This window comes from Terrapene carolina, unplaced genomic scaffold (genome assembly GCF_002925995.2).
Source record: "Terrapene carolina triunguis isolate 2854851 unplaced genomic scaffold, T_m_triunguis-2.0 Scaffold247, whole genome shotgun sequence".
Lineage (NCBI taxonomy): Eukaryota > Metazoa > Chordata > Testudines > Emydidae > Terrapene > Terrapene triunguis.
Window position 1 is genome coordinate 10,167,996 of NW_020664598.1, and position 22,484 is coordinate 10,190,479.

At 43.5% G+C, this 22,484-nt stretch overlaps 1 protein-coding gene across 1 annotated transcript in view; it reads left to right on the forward strand.

Moving 5' to 3' along the window:
• Positions 1-22,484, forward strand: part of LOC112112280 (tyrosine 3-monooxygenase-like) — a 44,415-nt gene that overhangs the window by 16,904 nt on the left and 5,027 nt on the right. Inside the window, exons 7-10 of the mRNA XM_024208143.2 lie at positions 4,127-4,262; positions 6,972-7,041; positions 13,213-13,269; positions 16,399-16,494. Coding sequence (XP_024063911.2) covers positions 4,127-4,262; positions 6,972-7,041; positions 13,213-13,269; positions 16,399-16,494 — 359 coding nt within the window. The remainder of the gene's footprint in view (positions 1-4,126; positions 4,263-6,971; positions 7,042-13,212; positions 13,270-16,398; positions 16,495-22,484) is intronic.

Consider the following 22,484-nt stretch of genomic DNA (forward strand, 5'->3'; position numbering starts at 1 on the left):
AGAAGCACAAAGGGAATGGACAACTGCATTGCTAGTGCAGCCAGACATTCCCCAGGTGTAGAGACATCCTTCAGTGGTGTAAATTGGAATGGCCAGGATTATGTCATCCACCCACCCAACCCCAGGAATAGTAGGCATTCCTGGGTGAGCTGAGGACATTGCCAGGGCTAGGAGGAGGTGGAACTGGAGCACAATGCCCTCCAGCAATTCCAAGATGGCAAAGCAGTCCTTGAGATTTGCTGTTGCTGACATAATGTAGAGTTGCCTTTAGGCTGCTCTACGTTATGCTGGGAGCCCGTGGTTGGGTTAAGGATAAGGAGAGTGGAAAGATGCCTGAGAGGCAACGTCCCACATCCCATATATTCATGAGTTGAACACTGCTCAGGTGGGCCTAGGGATCTGGCCCATTAGCTTGTTCACTAACAGAATGTGAGAAATAACTAAGAATATTGTAGGTTTCCTTTAAGTTTCCTTGCTGGATCATGGGGACAATGGCCTAATTCTGATATCACTTACACTGGAGATACACAAGTATAACTCCATTGGCTTCAATTGGGGTTATTCCTGATTTACACTAGTGAACATGTGGTCAGAATCAGATTCATAATACACATTGTTTTTCTTAACACACCGTTGTTGTTACCTTCATGTCCTAGTCCTGCCACTGCCTCTGCTCAGGTGGCTTCTTCCAGACTCCTACTGATCACAGCCAGTGTCTGGAAGATGTCTTGGACCAGGTCACGTGTCTTTTTCTTATCATTTGCCTCTCACCAGAGGTCAGAGGCTGTTTCCCTTTGAAAACATGCCGCAGTGAAATTGTCCTGAAAAAAAGTGTAAGACTTGAAAGTGCCTTAGCTAAGGGAAGTTTATTCAATATAAGAAAAAAGAGAATCACTTAAAATAATAATGGATCACAACATTCCCAATCCCAACTAAGGGAATATCATACCTCACTGTGTAGGTAAAATGACATTTTGTTTCATTGATTACCGTTCATTTTGGAAAATCCTACACAGTGGGTTCAACCATGTCTTTCCTTGACTCCCTGAGCCAAACCTCCAGGCTTCACCCATCACCCAGCTCCTTCTCTGTTCTCTCTTCCTTTTCTGCTCCATTGAGCCTCTCCTTGGTGTACATGGCAACCATATCTGCCCCTGACCAATTTAGGGCTTGTTTTAGTATTCTCCCTCCCCCCTTCCTGTCTATCCCACCCTGCACTCAGTATAATATCGGAGCATCTCTGGATGGTGGCGAGGAATTGGATATGTTTCTTCTCTGTGTGTTTTACTGCCAGCAGTCAGCAGGGAGCTTTAGCTTTGTAAATAGGTCTTAGGATACTGCTCTGAATGTGACTGATATTGGTATTTTTTATCAGTCCTAGCTCACTTCAGAAGGGATAACAGAAGCGGGGAGATTAGGGCAAAGTAAGGATCTACTGGTGCGCACTCTTTGTATGTGTACAGTTAGATTTTGTTTAGTGATGTCTGTGGCTATTCACATCTGCTCTAGATTGTGGTCCTAAGTTATTTCCATGTGTCATCATGCAAGTTGTTCTGGGCAAAAGTATGATAACAAATCATCAGTTAGAAAACTCTGCAAATATCTATCGGGGGAGGGAAATTCAGAGTGTTCCACAAACCAGTGTTGTTTATGGCTGGACTCATATAGTGGTGGATAAGATACTTGGGTCCAGACTGAATCAATATCCATCTATACCTCCTTGTCACCAATAATTCTAACTTTAGATTCTCCTTATCACACAGCGTTCCTCTTAGGGCATTGTGAGAGTTGCAGTTACTGTCAGATCCCTTTGGCACAAACTCACTCTAAGTCAGAGTCTAATGGTACCATTGCAAGATCTGCAGCAGCTGCAACAGCCAGTCCAATGTCAGTGAGCCATTTTGTGAGATTAGGGTGCATAAGGCATACCTCTTATTTACAAATACCTTGGGTGGAATCCAGCCCGTGTTGTGGATGGCGAAGAGCTGCACTTCCCCAGAGGAGCTCTAGGTGGCATTGTGTCTCCCAGAATTCCATAGCATGTGGTGGGGACATGCCAGCCACTATATCCTATACTGAGAGGCAGTGTGCAGTTCCTTCCAGCTGTAGGTGGAGCTGTGGTCATGTGCAATGCTAGTCCTGAGCAGTCCCAGTGCTATAGCCAGGGCCTAAATGCCATGACAGGTCTCTGAATAGCCGGTGTAGGTTCTCCCAGTTCCTCCTGATACCCTTGCACAGGCAGGTAGTCCAAGTACAATCTAAACTCTTAGGCTAGGTCTACACTACGGGGGGGGGTGTCGACCTAAGATACGCAACTTCAGCTACGTGAATAGCATAGCTGAAGTTGCGTATTTTAGGTCGACTTACCTGGCTGTGAGGACGGCGGCGAGTCGACCGCTGCCGCTCCGCCGTCGACTCCGCTTCCGCCTCTTGCCGCGGTGGATTTCTGGAGTAGACGGCAGAGCGATCAGGGATTGATTTTATCGCGTCTTCACTAGATGCGATAAGTCGATCCCCAATAGATCGATTGCTACCCGCCGATCCGGCGGGTAGTGAAGACGTGCCCTTAGATTCACATGTACTTACTACTGTGTAGCTTACATGATGCATCTTACACATTGTCTTTGAATTTGGCTCAACAAATCATAGAAATTCAAGATGGAAAAGACCTTTCCTCCAGGTCATCATCCTGCCAGGGAAAGAGTGTTCCCTGCTTTGTCCAGTCTGACTTCAAATGTCTCTAGGGATGGGGCTTCTACCTCTTCCCCCGGAAGATTGTCTTTATATGAGAAAGAGAACTAGTGACCAAACAGACTGAGACCAAATATGCTGGAAGAAACATAAAACATTTCGCGTGAACAGCTTGGTTTCTGTGGGAAACATTTCTGTTTAAACAAATTAGGAAAGCAAGTACAAAGCCATTTCTGTCCTTATATTTTTTTAGTTGTACGCAATAAAAGTAATTAAAATGAGAGCTGAAACAGTATTTATGAAAGCAGGGAATGCAACACAGATTTGGAATATGGGGCTTCAAAAAGATTATCATCTACTCTTCTTAAATCACGGCAGTTTTACATGATGCTTTTTGAACACATAGAAAACATGGGCTTTGCCAAAGGGGGCTTATAATTTAAACTTAGACAAATAAAACACAAAGGTGCAAGATCAGATGGAAAAATGGGAGCTGACAGCTCTGAAAAGAATGTTAAAATGAAAATGTAGAAAGGCTAAGGGCCAAATTACCCAGAATGAGTAACCCTACCTGTTACATACCTTGTAGGGGTCCCATGTAAATTCAGTTGCTGCTGCACCCCAATGATTTCAACAGACTGCAAAAATCAAAAAATACACTCTCCAAAAATGTATGGCAGTGTGCTGCCAGTGTGAATCCAGTTTCTGCTTTTGAATCATGCATACAAAATAAATGAAACACAACATAATACCATACGGTAACTTGACTACTTGAAGTTGATTGTGTCATAAAAGGCCCATGCAGGACCATAGGAATTGCCAGACTAGCTTAGACCTGAGGTCCATCTAGTTCAGTGCCGTGTCTCTGACAGTAGCCAGCACCGGCTTCTTCAGAGGAAGGTGTAAGAATCCTGCAGTAGGTAGTTACAGGCTAATGTATAACCAGGGAATATACCTGCTGAGCCGCCAATAGCTGAAAGTTGCCTTGTGCCCTGAATCAAGAAGGTGTGCATACCATCCAAAACTCGTGTTTATTTCTGACATTTATTATTACAAGAGAAGAAAGCTGACAGTGGTTAGGGCAGTGGCCTGGGACCTGGGAGATCCAGCTTCCATTTCCTGCTGTGCCACAGCTTTCCTCTGTGGACAAGTCACTTAACCTCTCTGTGCTTCAATTCCCATCCGTAAAATGTGGATGATATCCCTGCCCTTCTTCACAGAGGTGTTAGAAAGATACATACACGAAGGATTGTGAGGCACTCAAATACCATGGTAATAGAGCCCATATGAGTACCTAAAATAGACAGACATTTTCCTTATCCATCTGAACAAGAAAGTTCTGAGACTAAATGCAAAGGAAATTTCAAACTGCTTGGATGGTGTGGAGTTGTCATGTTCACAGTAGATTTTCCTGCTGGGTTGTTTTCTTTTGCAGAAAGAACAGGCTTTCAGCTGAGACCAGCTGCAGGGCTGCTATCGCCTCGTGACTTCCTTGCCAGCCTGGCATTTCGTGTCTTTCAGAGCACACAGTATATAAGGCATTCCTCTTCCCCTATGCATTCCCCAGAACCGTAAGTAGGATGATATGGCACAATCCAGTGGTTCTCAGTCTGTGAGCCTTTCGTGGTGGTGGTGGTGGTTGTACTAATTTAGATGGAATACAGGGGCTCAAAGAGTCAAGGGTGTTAATGTAACCCAGTCATTGTCCAACATTCTCAGTGTTAAACAAGGTCTTTGATATACAGAGACCTCAGTCTGCTTAGTACCATGGCAAAAACACCATAAAACATCCTTTAAACCTTTTATTAAAGATACCAAAAAGAAGGAAAAAGTTAAAGCATTTGAAATGTAAAGTATTAAGTAAGGCTTTCACTTTAACAACATCCCTCCCTCGTTCCCTTTCCCTTTGGCTGGAGAGAGTTTCTAGAAGGAAAAGTCCCTTTGTTTGACAGGTTTTGAGATGGGAATAACTGTTCTTTTGGGGAGAAGAGAACTTAGTTGAGATGGGCTGGAGCTGGCCTTGTAGCTGTTGTTAAAGTCCAATCCCATTTCCTAGAAGACAAAACAAGATGCACACGCACAAAATGGGAAAGAAGAGAACAGCAAAGATGGAAAATAGCAGCTTTTGTCTCTGAGGTTGAGTATCGCTTGCAACCTCATTGCTGGAAAAACACAGGCACAGCACACAGTCTTACCAGCAACTGTGAGACCTGACAAACTCATATCACCAGGCTGTTTAGAGCATTGTTTTAAGCTCCCTCTCTGGTCACAGGCTTATAGCAGTGTTAAAAAAATGCAGCCTTGCCTGGCTAAGCCAGACTCTTCTCAGACAGAAGGAAAAAGGAGAGAGATAGGAAAGAGAAGAAATAAGGTAGGGAAGGAAAAGAACAAAGGGGGCGTGCAGGGGAAACCAAGTCTCACATGGCAGGTGGTGTTTGGGATTCAGCCAGAGCTAGTGGGGGAGGGGATGAGGTATGCCCCCTTCTCTCTGGCCCAGTCTGGTCAGGACACCTCTTAGGCTGGAGATGCAAGTGGCCCAAGGTTCCAGGAGATGGTGGGGGTGGCAGCCATGATGGTGAACCTTGCTCCTTCCTTTTCTCTCATCTTATATCGGCCAGTGTCGCAGCCCATTAGCTTTCCCCCCAAGGTGTGTCTCTCTCTTTTTTTAAGGACCTCAAAAGGGAGTGATGGGCAGAATGAGCCCATTCCCTCATTATTTGGTCTACAAATTAGGCCTAATTTCCAAAACACCAATTTTGATTCATGAATTTTCAGACCCCATGCTTTTCTTGTTTACCAGGCGTGATTTTAACACAATCCTTGAGTTCTATCAAGAGGCTCTTTTTGTCTGGACTAATTCAGTTCTGTTTTTTCACTTGTGCTAATTTTTATAAACAACCTTATACGACAGTCTGAGTTGTACTTCGGTTACCTTTTGCCCATCAACCTGTGTTGTTATCGTAGGTTATTGTGACATTTTAAGACCTTTCAGTCACTTTTTACAGTTGAGCTCGCAATTAGGATAAATTTGTAGGCCCAATTACCACAACATGGTCAATGGAGTGAAATAATTTGAGAAGCAAGCAGAGGTGGAAGTGGTCCAAGAGAGGGGGAGTCTGTTTCTTTTGCAAAGATGTCTGGAGAAGGAAAAGACTGGAGAGAATCTGGTTTAATCTGTTCATTCTTATTGTGTTGACCATTTGTTGAACTCTGAGAAGATGTTTGGCTGCTTCCATGACACAGGAAATGTGGACCCAGCCATGAGAAGCTTACAATGTAAATTAGACACAGCCTCTTGGCTTGATTTTGAACACCTATCAATCTCATTGAAGTTACTGGGAGATGCGGTTGCTCAGCACCTTTGAAGATGAGTCCACAAGGGCCAAATTCAGAGTTGACATAATTGGGGAGGGACATTGGGGGGTAAGTTACACATTGGCAAGAGTGGATGAAAGTGAGTATAACTTACACATTGAGCCTGCCCTGCCTTATCTTACATCCTCTTCTTGATTGCTTTGCTTGCTATGAGCCCACGCTTCTGCCTCTCCAAGTCCCACACCAGTTCCACACCCTTTCCACACCAGTTGCACACCCTTTCCAAACCAGCATTTGCACCACTTCTCAGTTTGGCTTATGGCATGCTGTTCGAAATGGAGTTCATACACAGATTATATGTACAAGAGGCACTGGGTAAAAGGCTGGCCTTCTCTGTAGTTGTGGCCTGGTTTTCGGAGGAGCTGCTGAGCACCCACAGGTATGAATGAAGTCAATGGGAGCTGTGGCCATTGGAGTTCTGTTTTCATGATGTGTGTTCAGGGCTTGGCAAGGTTATCAATGACAGGCTGCATGGAAAAAGTAAATTTTGGGGAGAGCTGTCCATATAAAGAAGGAGGTATCTGAGCAAATTACTGGAGCCGGGGAGTTCTAAGTCATAGCATGGAAAAAGGCTTAAAGACAAGAGTAGGAAGATAACACAGAGCTGGACAGGTAGGAGGCTTGGAAAGAGCACAGACAACTGGATAGGAGAAAATGAAAGCAGAGACCTAGAGCCAAATACTCAGCTGGCATCTGTCTGACTCCAGTGGTATCCTTATATATGTCCCCAATGGAGCTTCACTGAATTATGCCAGCTGAGAATCTAGCCCATGTGAAATTGCTGTGCAAAGAGCAGGAGAAAGAATAGCAGTGAAACAGCAGCTATGCCCTGCTTAGAATTGCACTTGGGGGGATTTTCACATAACACAAGCTTTATTACATGAGAAAAGTGCTTTGTTTTCCAGGGACTGCTGCCACGAATTGTTGGGTCATGTTCCCATGTTAGCAGACAAAGAATTTGCACAGTTCTCACAGGTAAGGAACCTTGTCTGTAATTCCAGTAGCAATGAGTACAAGGGACTAGATATGATTTGCTATTTTAATTTTGAAGGTTTGATTCTCCCCCATTTATGCCTGTATAGGGGGGTGGTGGTGTTTGTACTCTCTTGCATTGGGGGTGCCAGCTACACCCTAGAGGAAATATACCCCAGGGCAGGGCAGGCAGTGTCACCTAGGGGAGATAAGTGGCAAGGCAAGGTAGGCAATGTCACCTAGGGGAGGTAAGCACCAGGGCAGGGCAGAGCAGGCAGTGTCTCCTAGGGGAGATAAGAACCAAGGCAGAAATAAGAAGAGGGAAGCTTCAGTTGCAATGGAGACCCCTAAGCACCGCCTGCCTGAGAATGAATAGGCTCTTCTCTTAGGTACCCATCATACTGCATGGGAACTCGCATCTCTGGGTTTCACAGACAGGAGCCATCATAATTTAGGCTGATCCGGTCCCTGCATTTTCATTTCAATCTGCCAGGGTACTTTTATCTTGTTTATAAATGGCCATATTCTGACACCATTACTCATATTGATTAGAGCTTTACCTCATGAGCAGTCTCCTTAAAGTAAACGGGACTTACATGTGGAGTAAGCTGTTACTCCATATAAAAGTATCAGAATCTGGCCCAAAGTGGATTTAGTGCTTCTGAAAAACTGTGTTCTGTGGCTAATTAGGGAACTGCAATCTCCAGGGGGTTGCCAGTGTGTTCTCTAATTAAACACAGAAGAGGTACAGCATGGGAAAAAGCAGCACAAGCTTCCCCTACCCTGCATTGTTAATGTGCCTCTAACTTGAACTGGTGGGAGCCTCCCAGGGATGAGAAGGTTCCTCATGCAGTCCCCATCAGTCTTTGCCCTCTACTGAGACTGCCAACAAAAGTGCCAGTATTTTTGTGATATAGACGTCCAGTAGTTCTGGAAAGAGATCACCAGTTGGTTTCATGTCATGGAGCCTGGGGTCAGAGATCAAAGCCAAGGGTCGGAGCCAGAGTCAGGAATCAGAGTCAATTACCTGGAGTGAAGAAAGGCTTGGGCAAGGCTGGAGTCAAGGCAGAACCAGGGCTGGGAACAAGCAGGAGCTATCACGTGGCCATCAGTTTTGGTCATTACCATATTCGAACCAGTGAATCATATAATATTCTAATGTCCTGTGACTGCCCTGCCCTGTGGGGGGAACACTCCCTTTTGCTTGATACTAGAAATAAAGAACCATTAAAAGATGTAAAAATAAGGGGCTATAGTAATTTCAGAACCACCAGGTTTTGTTGTTGTTTTCTCTGCTCTATTATGGAAGAGTGAACACAGGCTCACAAAAGCTCACTGATTTAAGTGAATGACATCAAGTGTTTTTCATGGCTGAATTCCTGTCATGGAAATTCTTCTTGATTTCATCCACTATGTGAAAATTAATGGTAAAAATGCCCTTGTTTTGTTTTTGTTACTATGACACTGTATCCAGGGCTTGAACTGTAAGGAGGCTCCGGAGAATTGCTGTTCCCACTGTTAAAATAATGTAATTAGCTTAATGGGGAGCATACAAGGGAGTAGACAGATTCTTGCTGTCGACTCTGCTGCTGAAAAGTTCAGTAGTGCTCTTTTGAAGTGCCAATAGGCCCAATCCAGCTCTCACTGAAGTTGATGGGAGTCTTTCCATTGTCTTTAAGGGCAGTTTTAACAGGCTCAAATTTCCATTGGACTGGTAAAACTATAAAGTAACTTGTATCTCAAGCAATTCTGGAGGTGTATTATGCTCAGATTACCAAGGTCTATTCGATTCTATTCTATTTTATACCCATGTTCACCACTGTAGTATCTTCCAGTAGTCCATCAAGCCATGTGACTACACATCTGTCACATGTTGTTTGTTCTCTCCTCCTCTCCCCAGAGGGAGAAGTGTGAGTAGTGGAGTGTCTTTTCTTGGTAGCATATGTCTTTTAAAATATATATATACACCTGTTACTCGGTGTTTGTTCGAGAAGACAGGACAAAGAAATGCACCATGCCCTTGGATCGGAAAGTGGTGAGGTTTGTGATGTACCTTTGCTCTTGGGGGAATTCATTCCACAGATTGGGATTGCTCTGGAGAAAGATCTGTCTCCTGCACAGACGAGCTTGACTCAGATTGTCCAGAATTCCACTGCACCGGGGAGCCTAGTTGTTGCCCGCAGACTTTTAGATGGTCTTGTACATACCCTGGGCCCAGGCCACGGAGTACCTTGAAGATAAGGACTGAGACCATAAATTTGATTCTAAATTCTATGTGATAGGGACATAGGCGGTCATAGCCAGTGGTCAGAGCAGGAGTCATGCCCAATGATCAGAGCAAGAGTCAAGTCTAAGTCATTAGAACAGACGTCCGTAGCCAAGGATCAGAGTCCAGGGCCAGACCCAAGGGTCACAGCCAGAGTCGGTAGCCAGAGCCTAGGGTCAGCAATCAGAGCCAAGTGTCAGAGCCGGAGTCAGAGGTCAGGAATTGGAGTCAAGGGTCAGAACTGGATTACCTGGAGTGAGGAAAGGCATGGGCAAGGCTGGAGTCAAGGCAGGACCGGGGCTAGGGACAAGCAGGAGCTATCACAGCCATGGGCAAATGCTTTGAGCAGCCGCTGAACTGCTGCTGCAGCTGGGCTTAAGAGCCGGCCTGCTGACTCTGCAAACCAGTTGGGCAGTGTAGTCAGTCAGCCTAGCACCGGCAAGCTGCGCTCGTTAGGTTGCCCAGAGACTTGCTGTGCTGCAAGCCCTGCTTCCATACTGGCAATGCTGCATGTCCTGATTCCTGACAGAGGGAAGGACAGGTGTGATGTGCTTGTGGTAGCCTGCATTGCTGAGGAGACACACTGTTGCATTCTGAACTAGTTGGAGCTTCTTAAACACAGAAGGCTTCATGGCCAGGTATATCGCAGTGCTGTAGTCCAGCTGAGAGGTGACGAAGGCATGAATAACTGAGGGCAGGTCTTCACTCACTAGAATGGGACGAGTTTTCTAACCAAGTGGAGCTGATAGAAAGCATTCCTCACAGATGCTGCTATATGAGAGCTCAGCGAGGCATCCAAGAGTAGTCCTAGACTACAACTGAATTGACCAATTACATTGGTCTACAATTTTTGAGAAGTCGTCTGCTTCAGAGATAAAATGTGCTATTTATTATGTATTTTGATGTGCTGAATTCAAATATGACAATTAAAACAACTGATTGGCTACTGTTTCTAAGTTATTTAAGTTTTTACATTTTATGTCTATGTATATTGTGTAGATAATAGAGTTTTAATAATAAATTGTAAACCTAGGTCTTTTCATGTGTTTATGGTTGCTTTACATGATAATATTTCACCTGTCCTGTTTATGTAACACTTTAAAAATCAGCAAAAGGGTTATATTAATAAAATATATTATGAAACAAAAGGCAAAAAGCTATTATGTACATAGTTTAGTCCTATTCAGTGTCTACTCGGCGCTTCTTGGCTTGTCTCTTGTATTCATTAAATGGAGCATCTCTTGTCACTGTCCAGTAATAGTCTGCAAGCATTGATGGGTTCCATTTGCCCTGATAGCGTTTCTCCATTGTTGCAATGTCCTGGTGAAATCGCTCGCCCTGCTCGTTGCTCACTGCTCCGCAGTTCGGTGGGAAAAAAAATCTAGTTGAGAGTGCAAAAAATGTATCTGTAGTGACATGTTGCAACCAAGGCTTTTGTATGCCTTGAGGAGGTTTTCCACCAACAACCTGTAGTTGTCTGCCTTGTTGTTTCCGAGAAAATTTATTGCCACTAACTGGAAGGCTTTCCATGCCGTCTTTTCCTTGCCACGCAGTGCATGGTCAAATGCATCATCTCGAAGAAGTCCACGAATCTGAGGACCAACAAAGACACCTTCCTTTATCTTAGCTTCACTTAACCTTGGAAATTTTCCACGGAGGTACTTGAAAGCTGCTTGTGTTTTGTCAATGGCCTTGACAAAGTTCTTCGTCAGACCCAGCTTGATGTGTAAGGGTGGTAACAAAATCTTCCTTGATTCAACAAGTGGTGGATGCTGCACACTTTTCCTCCCAGGCTCCAATGACTGTCGGAGTGGCCAATCTTTCTTGATGTAGTGGGAATCTCTTGCACAACTATCCCATTCGCAGAGAAAACAGCAGTACTTTGTGTATCCAGTCTGCAGACCAAGCAAGAGAGCAACAACCTTCAAATCGCCACAAAGCTGCTACTGATGTTGGTCATAGTTTATGCACGTCAAAAGTTGTTTCATGTTGTCATAGGTTTCCTTCATATGGACTGCATGACCAACTGGAATTGATGGCAAAACATTGCCATTATGCAGTAAAACAGCTTTAAGACTCGTCTTCGATGAATCAATGAACAGTCTCCACTCATCTGGATCGTGAACGATGTTGAGGGCTGCCACCACACCATCGATGTTGTTGCAGGCTACAAGATCACCTTCCATGAAGAAGAATGGGACAAGATCCTTTTGACGGTCACGGAACAGGGAAACCCTAACATCACCTGCCAGGAGATTCCACTGCTGTAGTCTGGAGCCCAACAGCTCTGCCTTACTCTTGGGTAGTTCCAAATCCCTGACAAGGTCATTCAGTTCACCTTGTGTTATGAGGTGTGTTCAGAGGAGGAGGATGGGAGAAAATATGGGTCCTGTGACATTGATGCTTCAGGACCAGAAGTTTCATCCTCTTCCTCTTCCTCGTCTGACTTAAGTGAGAATGATTCTGGTGCACCGGGAACCGGCAGTCCTTCTCCGTGGGGTACTGGGCGTATAGCTGATGGAATGTTTGGATAATGCACAGTCCACTTTTTCTTCTTTGACACACCTTTCCCAACTGGAGGCACCATGCAGAAGTAACAATTGCTGGTATGATCTGTTGGCTCTCTCCAAATCATTGGCACTGCAAAAGGCATAGATTTCCTTTTCCTGTTCAACCACTGGCGAAGATTTGTTGCACAAGTGTTGCAGCATATGTGTGGGGCCCACCTCTTGTCCTGATCTCCAATTTTGCAGCCAAAATAAAGGTGATAGGCTTTCTTAACCATAGTGGTTATACTGCACTTTTGTGATGCAAAAGTCACTTCACCACAAACATAGCAGAAGTTATCTGCACTGTTCACACAAGTACAAGGCATCTCTGCTCACTTTGGCTAAACAGAAATGTGTCCCTTTGCAAAATCAAACACTGACAAATAAGAGAGCATGACACTGTATGATTTCTAGAGCTGATATAGGGCAATTTGTTCAGCAGAGTGATGTAAGCTTCATTATGATTGCATCATCCATGACTTCTAGGAATAACATGATGCAATTCATATCATGTATGACGCAATACCAGCTTCAGATTGCATCATTCATTGTTTTGCCTAAAAAGCAAGTCCTGTCCAAACCCAGTCATAGATTTATTCATAGATCCAGTCAAAGATGTATTTTAGTCATTTCTGGTTTAAATTGAGATCCCTTCCCTTTATAACTCACTTATCCTGCGCCATTCCCAAGTCAAGGGTCGTATATACTGACCCAATAGCATATCTTGAAAACTAGAGCCAATCAACAATTTTAAGCATCATTTTCGTTCTCTGTGACCCAGAATTAGTAAAGTTTGACTACATTTATTTCAGAAGCATTTTGGCTGTAGAGCAGTGTTATGGCTGTATATCTTCCACCAACAGGGACTGCACCGTAGCTACAAGCTCTTCAAAATACTTTCCTCTGCCCACCAACATCACCTCCATCTTGCTGGAGCTGGCATAGGAGCTAGAAAGGGGTCTGGCAGGTGGGAAAGAGACTATTTGTATGTTGCCAGGCCATGCAATGGGAGAAGCTGGAGGTGTCATCCAGCCATATAGACCTTGGCCTCGTAACAAGATTTCTTTGTTGTTTGGGGAGAGAGGGCATGTGCCTTGGGTCAAAACTAGGCTAAGAGCTGGTCAACATTAGGCCAAGAACTACATGCAATTAAACAGTTTTAATGATCAACAAATCTGGTTCCTTCTGCTGTGTAGATGGGGCCAGAGAGACAAAGGTATCCTGGAAACCCCTGTAGGACATTGGTTGACAAATAGCAATGACTATTTCATGTTAGAAATGAGATAGTACTCCTCTATGTCTGTCTTTCTCCTGTTGGCTAAACAATAACACAAGTATATCATTGTCTACTTGCTTTAGGCTATTGGACTGGCTTCTCTTGGATCATCTGATGTTGAGATTGAAAAACTGGCAACAGTAAGTATAGATTACACTTTAACATCAGAGATAAAATACAAGGGCCCTGATTTTGAGAAAATACTGAGTGTTCACTTTCAGGTGTCTCAAGTTGGGTACCCGAAATGGAGGCATCACAAAAGTTGTCTCTGAACTGTATCTCCAGATCAAGAAAGGGCAGAAGCATGTGCTCAAGTCCATCCTTCTTCAGGAAAGCAGATAAGCACATGCGTAACTTTAAGCAAGTGTTTAATTATTTTCCTGAATCTGACTGTCTTCCTGAATCAGGGTCTTCATTCAGTTTCAGTCACAGAAAAGTCACCAGTCACTTCCAGCTTCACATCACCCCAGCTACTAGGTCAGATTACCTGCATCCTACTATTAAATTAAACCAGCATTGAAAAAGAGTTTATTTTTGTGTGAGCACAAACTAGCAACTAGCTGTGATGATCCACAGTTGCAAACACTAGAACTATCAAAAGCCTGACTCAGCTGACCCAAGCTCTGAGATTTGCTGCTGTGGGTCTGTTTTTGAAGTATAGCTGCACCCTGGGTCATTCTTTTGGGAATACCTAGCATTTCATGCAAGCTGGCCTATTCCAAAGGCACATACTTGTTCATCAGGATGATTTTTGAGCACCAGGAGTAAATCAGCTGTGTCGGGGTGAACTACTAGTCTACGGAAAGCTCTACCAGAGGCAGAGGAATCCTTCCAACCCTCCCTTATACAAGCAGCTCCTGCAGCCCCTCCTGCCCCTCTCTGATGAGCCCACATATATCTTTGCAAACCCTGCAGTTCTCAGTCTCTTTGTTGCAGACCAGGAGAGGGTCATCAATAATAGCCATGGGGTTGTGAGCCTGTCTAATGATCCCTTTCTCCAGTCACCTATTGGAGAAGATTTGCTCAGCCATGTATGCCAGGATGCAGATTGAGAGCAAAGTGCCCCATAAACCTTTTAAATCTTCTGTGGCACCTACTGTGAAACGCAGGAGCCCAGGCATCCCATAAAATGCCATGACAGGAGCCACACTCCCGCCCTCCCACAAACTCCTCAGGAGTCTATGGCACACCTGAGAACGACTCTTTGTGGGTGAGCAAAAATGGGAAGAAAAGAGCTACATTGTCCCTAGATCCCATCTAGGCCAGTACTTGGGAATTCAGCTCTGTGGGGGAACAAATTCATTCTCTTTAGTTTTTTATGGTCGTCTAATAAAGTGATGCAAACTACGGGTCAGATTGCGAACCCCTTACGTGACTCATCCAAGTGGTCCCATTAACGTCAATGGGACAACTCCTGAGACTCCTGGCTCATCAGTGAAAGTATGGGGTCCACAATCTGGCTCTAAATCACCAGGTCACATAGAGACACATTCTGACTCCTCCTGCTGACCTTACTCCATGAGATGTCTCCTGAAGTCAGTAGGACGACTTATGGAATCAGGCTCATGCTGAGGCATGAGTGCTGTTGTCACAAGCTAGTTCTTAGTTGCCTCTCAAGTGAGATGCATGGTCTAGTGCCCAGAGCACAGGTCTTGGGAGCCAGGAATATCTGCATTCCCTCTCATTTTTGATACTTCTCTCTCTCTCTCTCTCTCTGTGTGTGTGATCTTGGTTACCTCATTTAGTTGGTCTGCTTCAGTCTCTCCACCTGTAACAGGGCTATTACTGCCTATATCATAGGACCATTGGGAGGACTATCTAGTTAATGTAATTAAAGTGTGCTGCTAAGTGTTATGAGATTGATTTTACTAACGCTAACTCTGAACCACCATTGATTCCTTCATCTATTCAGTTCTTAATATTTAGATTGAACATGTTCTACACAGCTGTGTGAGAGCAGGACAGATTGAAAGTTGTCAGCATTCATGTTTGAACTCACTGCCCAGACAGCATCATATCACATATCACACTATAGCTCTGAATGTCAAGATTCAAGATCCTCACTCACTTAGCATCACAGAAGTGGCACAGGGGTACTTTCAGAAAGAACGGGGCACCCCATTCCACCTTCCTATCCCTCAGGATCCAACCAAAGAGATCCTATACTAAAAAGATGAGGAATGGGAAAAGATCCCCATTAGAAAATAAAAAGGACCTAGATGATTAGAACATCACAAATGGAGTATTATCATTTGAAATGTGGGTAAAGTAGTTAGAAGAGAAAACCCCTAAGGAACAACAATCCTGGGTGTTTGTTTCTTTGTTTGCCTGTTTGTTGTTTGGGGTTTTTTAATTGTAAATGTCCTTGCTAATAACAAGTCAGAGAACTATGAAGGTCTATATCAAAGAAACCAAGATATATAGGTAGAATAGTCTCATACTCTTCTGTGAAGTATCAGCAACTCTTTAAGCGGAGTGCTGTAAACAAATCACATAGGGCTTGATTGAAACTTAGGGCTCAGTCCTGTGTAACAGGAAGTGCATAGCTGAATGCCCCAGAAGGGGGCCTGAGATGAATTGTGACACAGAGCCACATTGGGAATATGAATGATTCCTTCCTTCCCTGTTGTTTCTTGTTCTTGGGGCAGGTTATAGGTTCCACCCCTCCCTGCCCTTCTGCTGGAAAAAGGTATTGAGTGGATAGGCCCTGCTTCCTCCCTCCCCCAGCTTCCCCATGTCTGAAACCGCAATGTGGGAAGTGTTAACAGGGTTGCAGAGGGGGAAAATGTCCTAATTCTCTTACTTTCCTGAGCAGGTCTGTAGGGCTGGGCCATAATCCAGCACTTAATGTGCAACTACTTCAATTTGCAAGGGCAGCCAAAAGATATTTGTCCTTGTTGTCTGTTGTAATGCGATAAAGATGGAATGGGCTTTAATTTTAAAGTGGATGTTGGTGCTAAGGGATGGATAATTTCAAATTTCTACTAATAGTGCCATACAGAGAATGGAGGGGAGGGGACCTTTCCTATTTCATTTGGCTCAAGTAGTAGATAAATTTAAATATATAAATATGTAAATATATACATATGTAAGGATATTTTCTTAAAATATACAAACTTAATGCTTAAAGATAACTAGAAATTAAGAAAAGTAATAAGGAGAAAAGAAACAAAAGAAAGATAGGGCACAAGTCAAGTAAACAAAAAGGGAGGTGATTATTAGATTAGTTTATGGTTCTCACAAACTGATTAGTTGTTCTTGGTTATCAGCTCTATTGGTTTACTATTGAGTTTGGTCTCTGCAAACAAAATGGATCCATCAAAGCTTATGGGGCAGGACTCCTTTCATCTTATGGGGAGCTTGTGGTAAGTAAAATGTATTTATTATTGACTGATTCCTATGATCCATTTTCTAACGTTTGTGGGAAAAATTAATGAATGTTTTCTGACATCAAAATATTCTGAGGATCATTTTAAAAAACACTTGATCACCATGTTTAGAACCTTACTTCTCCACTCCTCGCACCCTAGAGAAATTCAGATATTCCCTTCTCTCCTACAACAGCCATCACAAATGTGAATAGAAAAATTATAGCGTTGTCTGTCTTCCAACTAAATAGCCAACATAGACATGAAAACTAACTATACTCGTGAACTAATAGACTGTCTCCTTATGGTACCTTCACCAGTACAAGCTTGGTCTCTCTCAGCATATGCACAATGTGCCCAGCCATTTGATGGCATCAGCAGTAACCAGGTAGAGAGCCAGTAGCCCGCCCTCAAAATAAGTCAGTGAGCACTTGTCAAGGATATGCGACAGACTGAAGTTGACTGCAGCTGTATCGCAGGTCATTAGAAAAACCCTATTTAAAGAGATTAGCTGCACAGTTGCCCTGTCCTGTTCAAAACTGGATGAGATTACTAGGGCCCTACCAATTTCAGGGCCGTGAAAAATGCATCACGGACCATGAAATAAGCCCTTCCCTGTGAAATCCGATGTTCCCTTGTTCCTAGGAGCACCCCAGCAAAGGGGACTCCTTGCTTGGCTGGGCAGGGAAGGGACAGGACTTGTCCATCTCCTGCACAGCTGCTCTGTGGGGGGAGACCAGACCCGGGTGCCTTCCCCTGCTGCAGGACGCTCTCTGGGACTGGGCAGCAGCCCCAGAGGTTCCTGCAGCTGGAGGAGACTTGTGGAGTTGTGTCTGATCTTCCCTGTGCTGGTGGGAGCGCCTGAGCAAAGGGGGCTCCTAGCTCCGGCAGGCCAGGGGAGGGACAGGTCTTGTCGATCCCCTGCACAGCTACTCTGTGGGGGAGGCAGAACTCAGACCCACCTCCACCTCCAGGAACCTCCTGCAGCTGCAGGAAGCTCTGCGGTTGCTGCACAGAAGTGAGGGTGGCAATCCCATGACCCCCCTATAACAGGTTCGCAACCCCCATCCCCACAATCCTTTTTGGGTCGGGACCCCCACGGTTACAACACCTTGAAATTTCAGATTTAAACATCTGAAAACATGAAATTTACCAATTTTCAAATCCCATGGCCGTGAAATTGACCATAATGGACCGTGAATTTGGTAGAGATGACCACAGATGCCTTGGCAGATCAAAACCTGGCAGACAGAAGCGTGGTTGTCCGACATTAAGCTAGTGTAGCTGCCTGTTGTTCACTAGAGGGCAGTGAGTCTTCTGGGATTGGTGTGCTCCTACCTCCTGCAAACCAAACTGCAGGGTTCAGTTTCCAAACTGAATGGTGCATGGTTTGCAGAGCTTTCCCTTATGGTCTGCAGGGAAAGCTTCCCTCATTAACACTAGTATAGAAGTATGTGTGTCTTTGTTACAATATGGTATTGTGATCTTGTGCATGACCGTTTTTTAAAACTGTATTATAGAGGTACAGCACCTATACATATAATACTGGACTTTCTCGCTTTGAACCAAAAGATCAACGTGCATCTCCACAAATTATGCTCAATTACCATATATTTGGTTTAGACTTGTACTTGTTCTAGGATAAAGTCTGCAGGCTACTTGTATTTTCTTAAACTTCTCTCTGCCTTCACCATGTGCATTGTCAACAAATATAAAGTTTATAGCTGATTTAATTTATCTTTTAAAACCTGTCAGATCCATTATCAAAACTGAATATGGAGCAAGGCTCAACATTTGTTTTAATCCCCTTATATGTCTGAATACTTTATAGCTTTAAATCTAATTTATTTCAACGTTAAGCAGGGTAATAAAGGATACTGGTGCTCATGTCTCCAAATACGTATGTTTTGAGGCACCTAGGTTAAAGTTCAGAAGCTCAGCAAAGGTTAACTAGTAGTTTTTCAGCATGGCCTCTAGTGATTTTGACAGAGCTTTAAATCTCCTTTAAGTGATTAATCACAATAGAGGAATCCAGTCAAGTCCTAAGGCTAAGTCTGTGGTGAGAGAAACTGAGTTAGTATACGACCTTGGTTGTAAAGGCTAAAGTTACATCTGCCATTTAACTGAATGTAGAAGGCAAGCAATTTATATTGCTGCCTAATTTTCTCATTAAGAACTGTAGAATCATTCGGAGATGTTTTAACTCCTTCCCTGCGAACTGCTGCTACTTCATTTTAAAATGAACTGCTTCCATTCAACGATTCTATTCTATTTTATCAAGGTTCTCATACCGTGTTCATCACCGTAGTCTCCAAGTGCCTTCCAATATCTCATTAAGTAACTCGACTAACATCTGTGTGTGTTCTCTCATTCTCTATCCCAGGGGGATATTTTTAAAATATACATGTTGCTATATATTTATGTTACAGAAGGCAAGGCCAAAGAGATGCACCTTACTCTTGGGGTGAAAGGTGGTGAGGTTTATGATGGCCCTTAATACCTGGCATGGAGGGGATCATTCCACAGTCTCAAACCAGCCCATGAGAGAGTTCTAGCTCCAGCAATCTTTACCCTTATTGTAGAGAATTCCGTTGTGTCAAAGAAGCGGAGTTATTGACCCTGATTTCTATCCCAGAGTACTAGGTGGTCTTTTAAGTATCCTGGGCCCAGGTTACAGAGCACCATAAAGGTACAGACTGAGACCTTGTACTTGAATTGAAATTCTATTGGAAACTAGTGTGGAGAGTAGAAGATAGATGTGATGTGCTCGCAGTAGTCTATGTTGCAGGAGGAGAGGTGCTGGGCCATGCTGAACTAGTTAGGGCTTCCTACGTGCTGAAGGCTTCATGTCCAGATATATCGCAGTGCTGTAGTTCAGCTGAGGTGTGAATAAATGAGGCCAGGTCACTATCCACCAGGATGGGACAGTCTCTTAGCCAACCAGAGCTGATAGAAAGCATGATTCATGGATACTGCTATATGAGAGCTTGGTGTCAGTGAAGAATCCTAGAGTACTCCTAAACTATGAATTGAATTATTCAGTTATCTATGGATCTAATGGAGATTTCTCTGTAGCAGTACACTCTTCCAAATGTTCCACCAGCATCATCTCAGCTTTGCTCCGGTTCAGCTTCAGCCAGCTGTTCTTATTCCATGAACTGATCTCATCCAAGCACTGGGCCATCTTGATGGTAGTGGTATGATCCTATGTGATGAAGGATAGGTAGAGTTCTGTGTCCTCTGCATGTTGTGGTTCGTGAGTCCCTGTCATTTGACCGGTTCACCTAGTGGCTGCATGTAGCTGTTGAATGGGACCAGAGAACCATGTCTGACTCTAAGCCTAGCAGTTGTGGTGAGTCTGCTAACTTAACTTGCCTTCCCTGAACTGTATGGATAATCCCAAATCGGCTTTCAGTATTATACTGTAAGTTCACTATACCATAACTGTCAGCCATTCAGCATTATGTAAAACTAGCAGCTGACAGCCTATACTGTTGGACAGGTGTAATTCATCAAATCATGTGTGTAATATCATGGTGCTATTCTAAACAAAAAGAACTTTCAGTCATGTTTGTAGCTGTTCCCATTACTTCACACTGACTACAGATCATCTAGACTTCTGAGTGATGTTTGGGGTTATTGTATGTGCTGGTTGTAGTGTTATGCGTGGGTTGTGTTGATTTGGGTTAGGTTGTGCTGATTTGTGTGGGTGACTAATGAAGTGTATGTACTGCCATGAGGGTCTATGTGTGTTCGGGGTTATTGTGTATTCTGGTTGTGTAGGTGTCTGTGTTGATTTGTGGCGGGTTGTGCTGAGAGACTTGCATTGATTTGTGCGGTTGGCAGCTGGGTGCATGGGTGTGGCAGTTGGGCCAAGTAATCCACCATCTGTGCAGTTTCTCTCATACAACCAATGAAAATGTTGCATGCAAATTAGCAGTAGAGTATGGGTGGTGATTGGTTGAGTTACCTCTGATACCACAATGGCCTAGGACTATTCTCATGACATAAATGCCTTACTGTAACTGTACACCACACGGATGTAATTCATAAAGTCAAAATGGCTGAAAACTTAAAAATTGGATGGTAACAGATTGTGAAACTCAGTGATGACTCAACCTGGTGATATTCTGAACAAAAAGAGCTCTCAGCCATGCTTGTAGCTGCTTCTATTGCTTCACACTGACTCAACAGACCTTTTAGGCTTCCGAGTGACGTTTCTGGAATCTTATTATAATATTCAAAAATTCATAGATTCCAAGGCCAGACTGGACCATTTGATCATATAGTGAGTCTCACCTCCTGTATAACACGGGCCATAGAACTTCTTCACAATAATTCCTAGAACATATCTTTTAGAAAAACATCCAGTTTTGATTTTAGAATCCACCAAGACCCTTGGTAAATTGTTCCAATGGTTAATTACTCTCACTGTTAAAAGTTTATGCCTTATTTTGAGTCTGAATTTGTCTAGCTTTAACTTCCTGACATTGGATCATGTTATACCTTTCGCTTCTAAATTGAAGAGCCCATTATTAAATATGGGTACTCACAGACTGTAATCAAATCACCCCTTAACCATCTCTACATTAAGCTAAATAGATGGAGCTCCTTGACTCTATCTCTATAAAAGCATGTTTTCTAATCCTTTAATCATTCTTGTGGCTCTTTTCTGAACTTCTCCATTTTATCAACATCCTTCTTGAATTGTGGACCCCAGAACTGGACACAGTATTCCAGCAGTGGTTAGACCAGTGCCAAATACAGAGGCAAAATAACCTCACTGCTCCTACTCAAGATTGCATTATTTATGCATCCAAGAATTGCATTACCCCTTTTGGCCACAGAATCGCACTGGGAGCTCATGTTCTGCTGATTATCCACCACAACTCCCAAATCTGTTTCAGAGTCACTGCTTTCCAGGATAGAATCTCCTATCGTGTAAGTATGCCCTACATTCTGTGTTCCTAGATATATAGAGTTACATTTAGCCATATTAAAACACATATTGTTTGCTTGTGTCCAGTTTACCAAGCAATCCTGATCGCTCTGTATCAGGGACATGTCTTCTTCCTTATTTATCACTTCCACAATTTGTGTGTCATCTGCAAACTTGATCAGTGATTTTATGTTTTCTTCCAGATCATTAATAAAAATGTTAAATAGAGAAGGACCAAGAACCAGTCCCTGCGGGACCCCACTAGAAACATACCCATTCAATGATGTGTCCCCACTTACAATTACAGACCTAAAATTGAGACCTATCAGTTAGCCAGCTTTTTTGTGTGCATTGTTAATATTATATCTTTCTAGTTGTTAATCAAAATATTGTGCCGTACCAAGTCAAATGCTTTACGGAAGTCTATTACATCAACACTATTACCTTTATCAACAAAACTTGTAATCTTACCAAAAAAAAAAGATAAAAAATAAACATCCAGGATGGGCTCTGTCCTACATATAGTAAACTGCAAAGGCCCAGACTACTGTTTTGGCAGAATTCAATATTGTACACGCTTCCTTTGTAGCACAGCGAGCCCTTAACCTCTATGAGTTATATCAGACCATCCGTGTGTTAAGCAGAACTTCCTTCTAAAATCAATGAGGAGTTCTGCTTACACACTGATGGCACAATGTGGTCCCATTGTTTTTGAGTTTCTAAAATCTGTCCTCATTGTTTCACAAAGCTAGTAACACACATGCAGCCTTTTGCTTGCACATTACTAATACACGTATCTCAGGCCATGTCTACATTACGAGTGCTACAGTAGCACAGTTATGGTGCCATAACTGTGCTGCTGTAGTGTAGTAGTGCGGATGCTTCTTATCGCACTGGAAGGGTATTTTCTGTCATTGTAGGAACTTCACCTCCCCAAGCAACAGTACCTCAGTCGATGGAAGTATTCATCTGTCTACCTAACTGCGTCTACATGGGGGTTTTGTCCGCATAACTACCCCTGAGCTCCATAACTATGTCTTCATTTTAT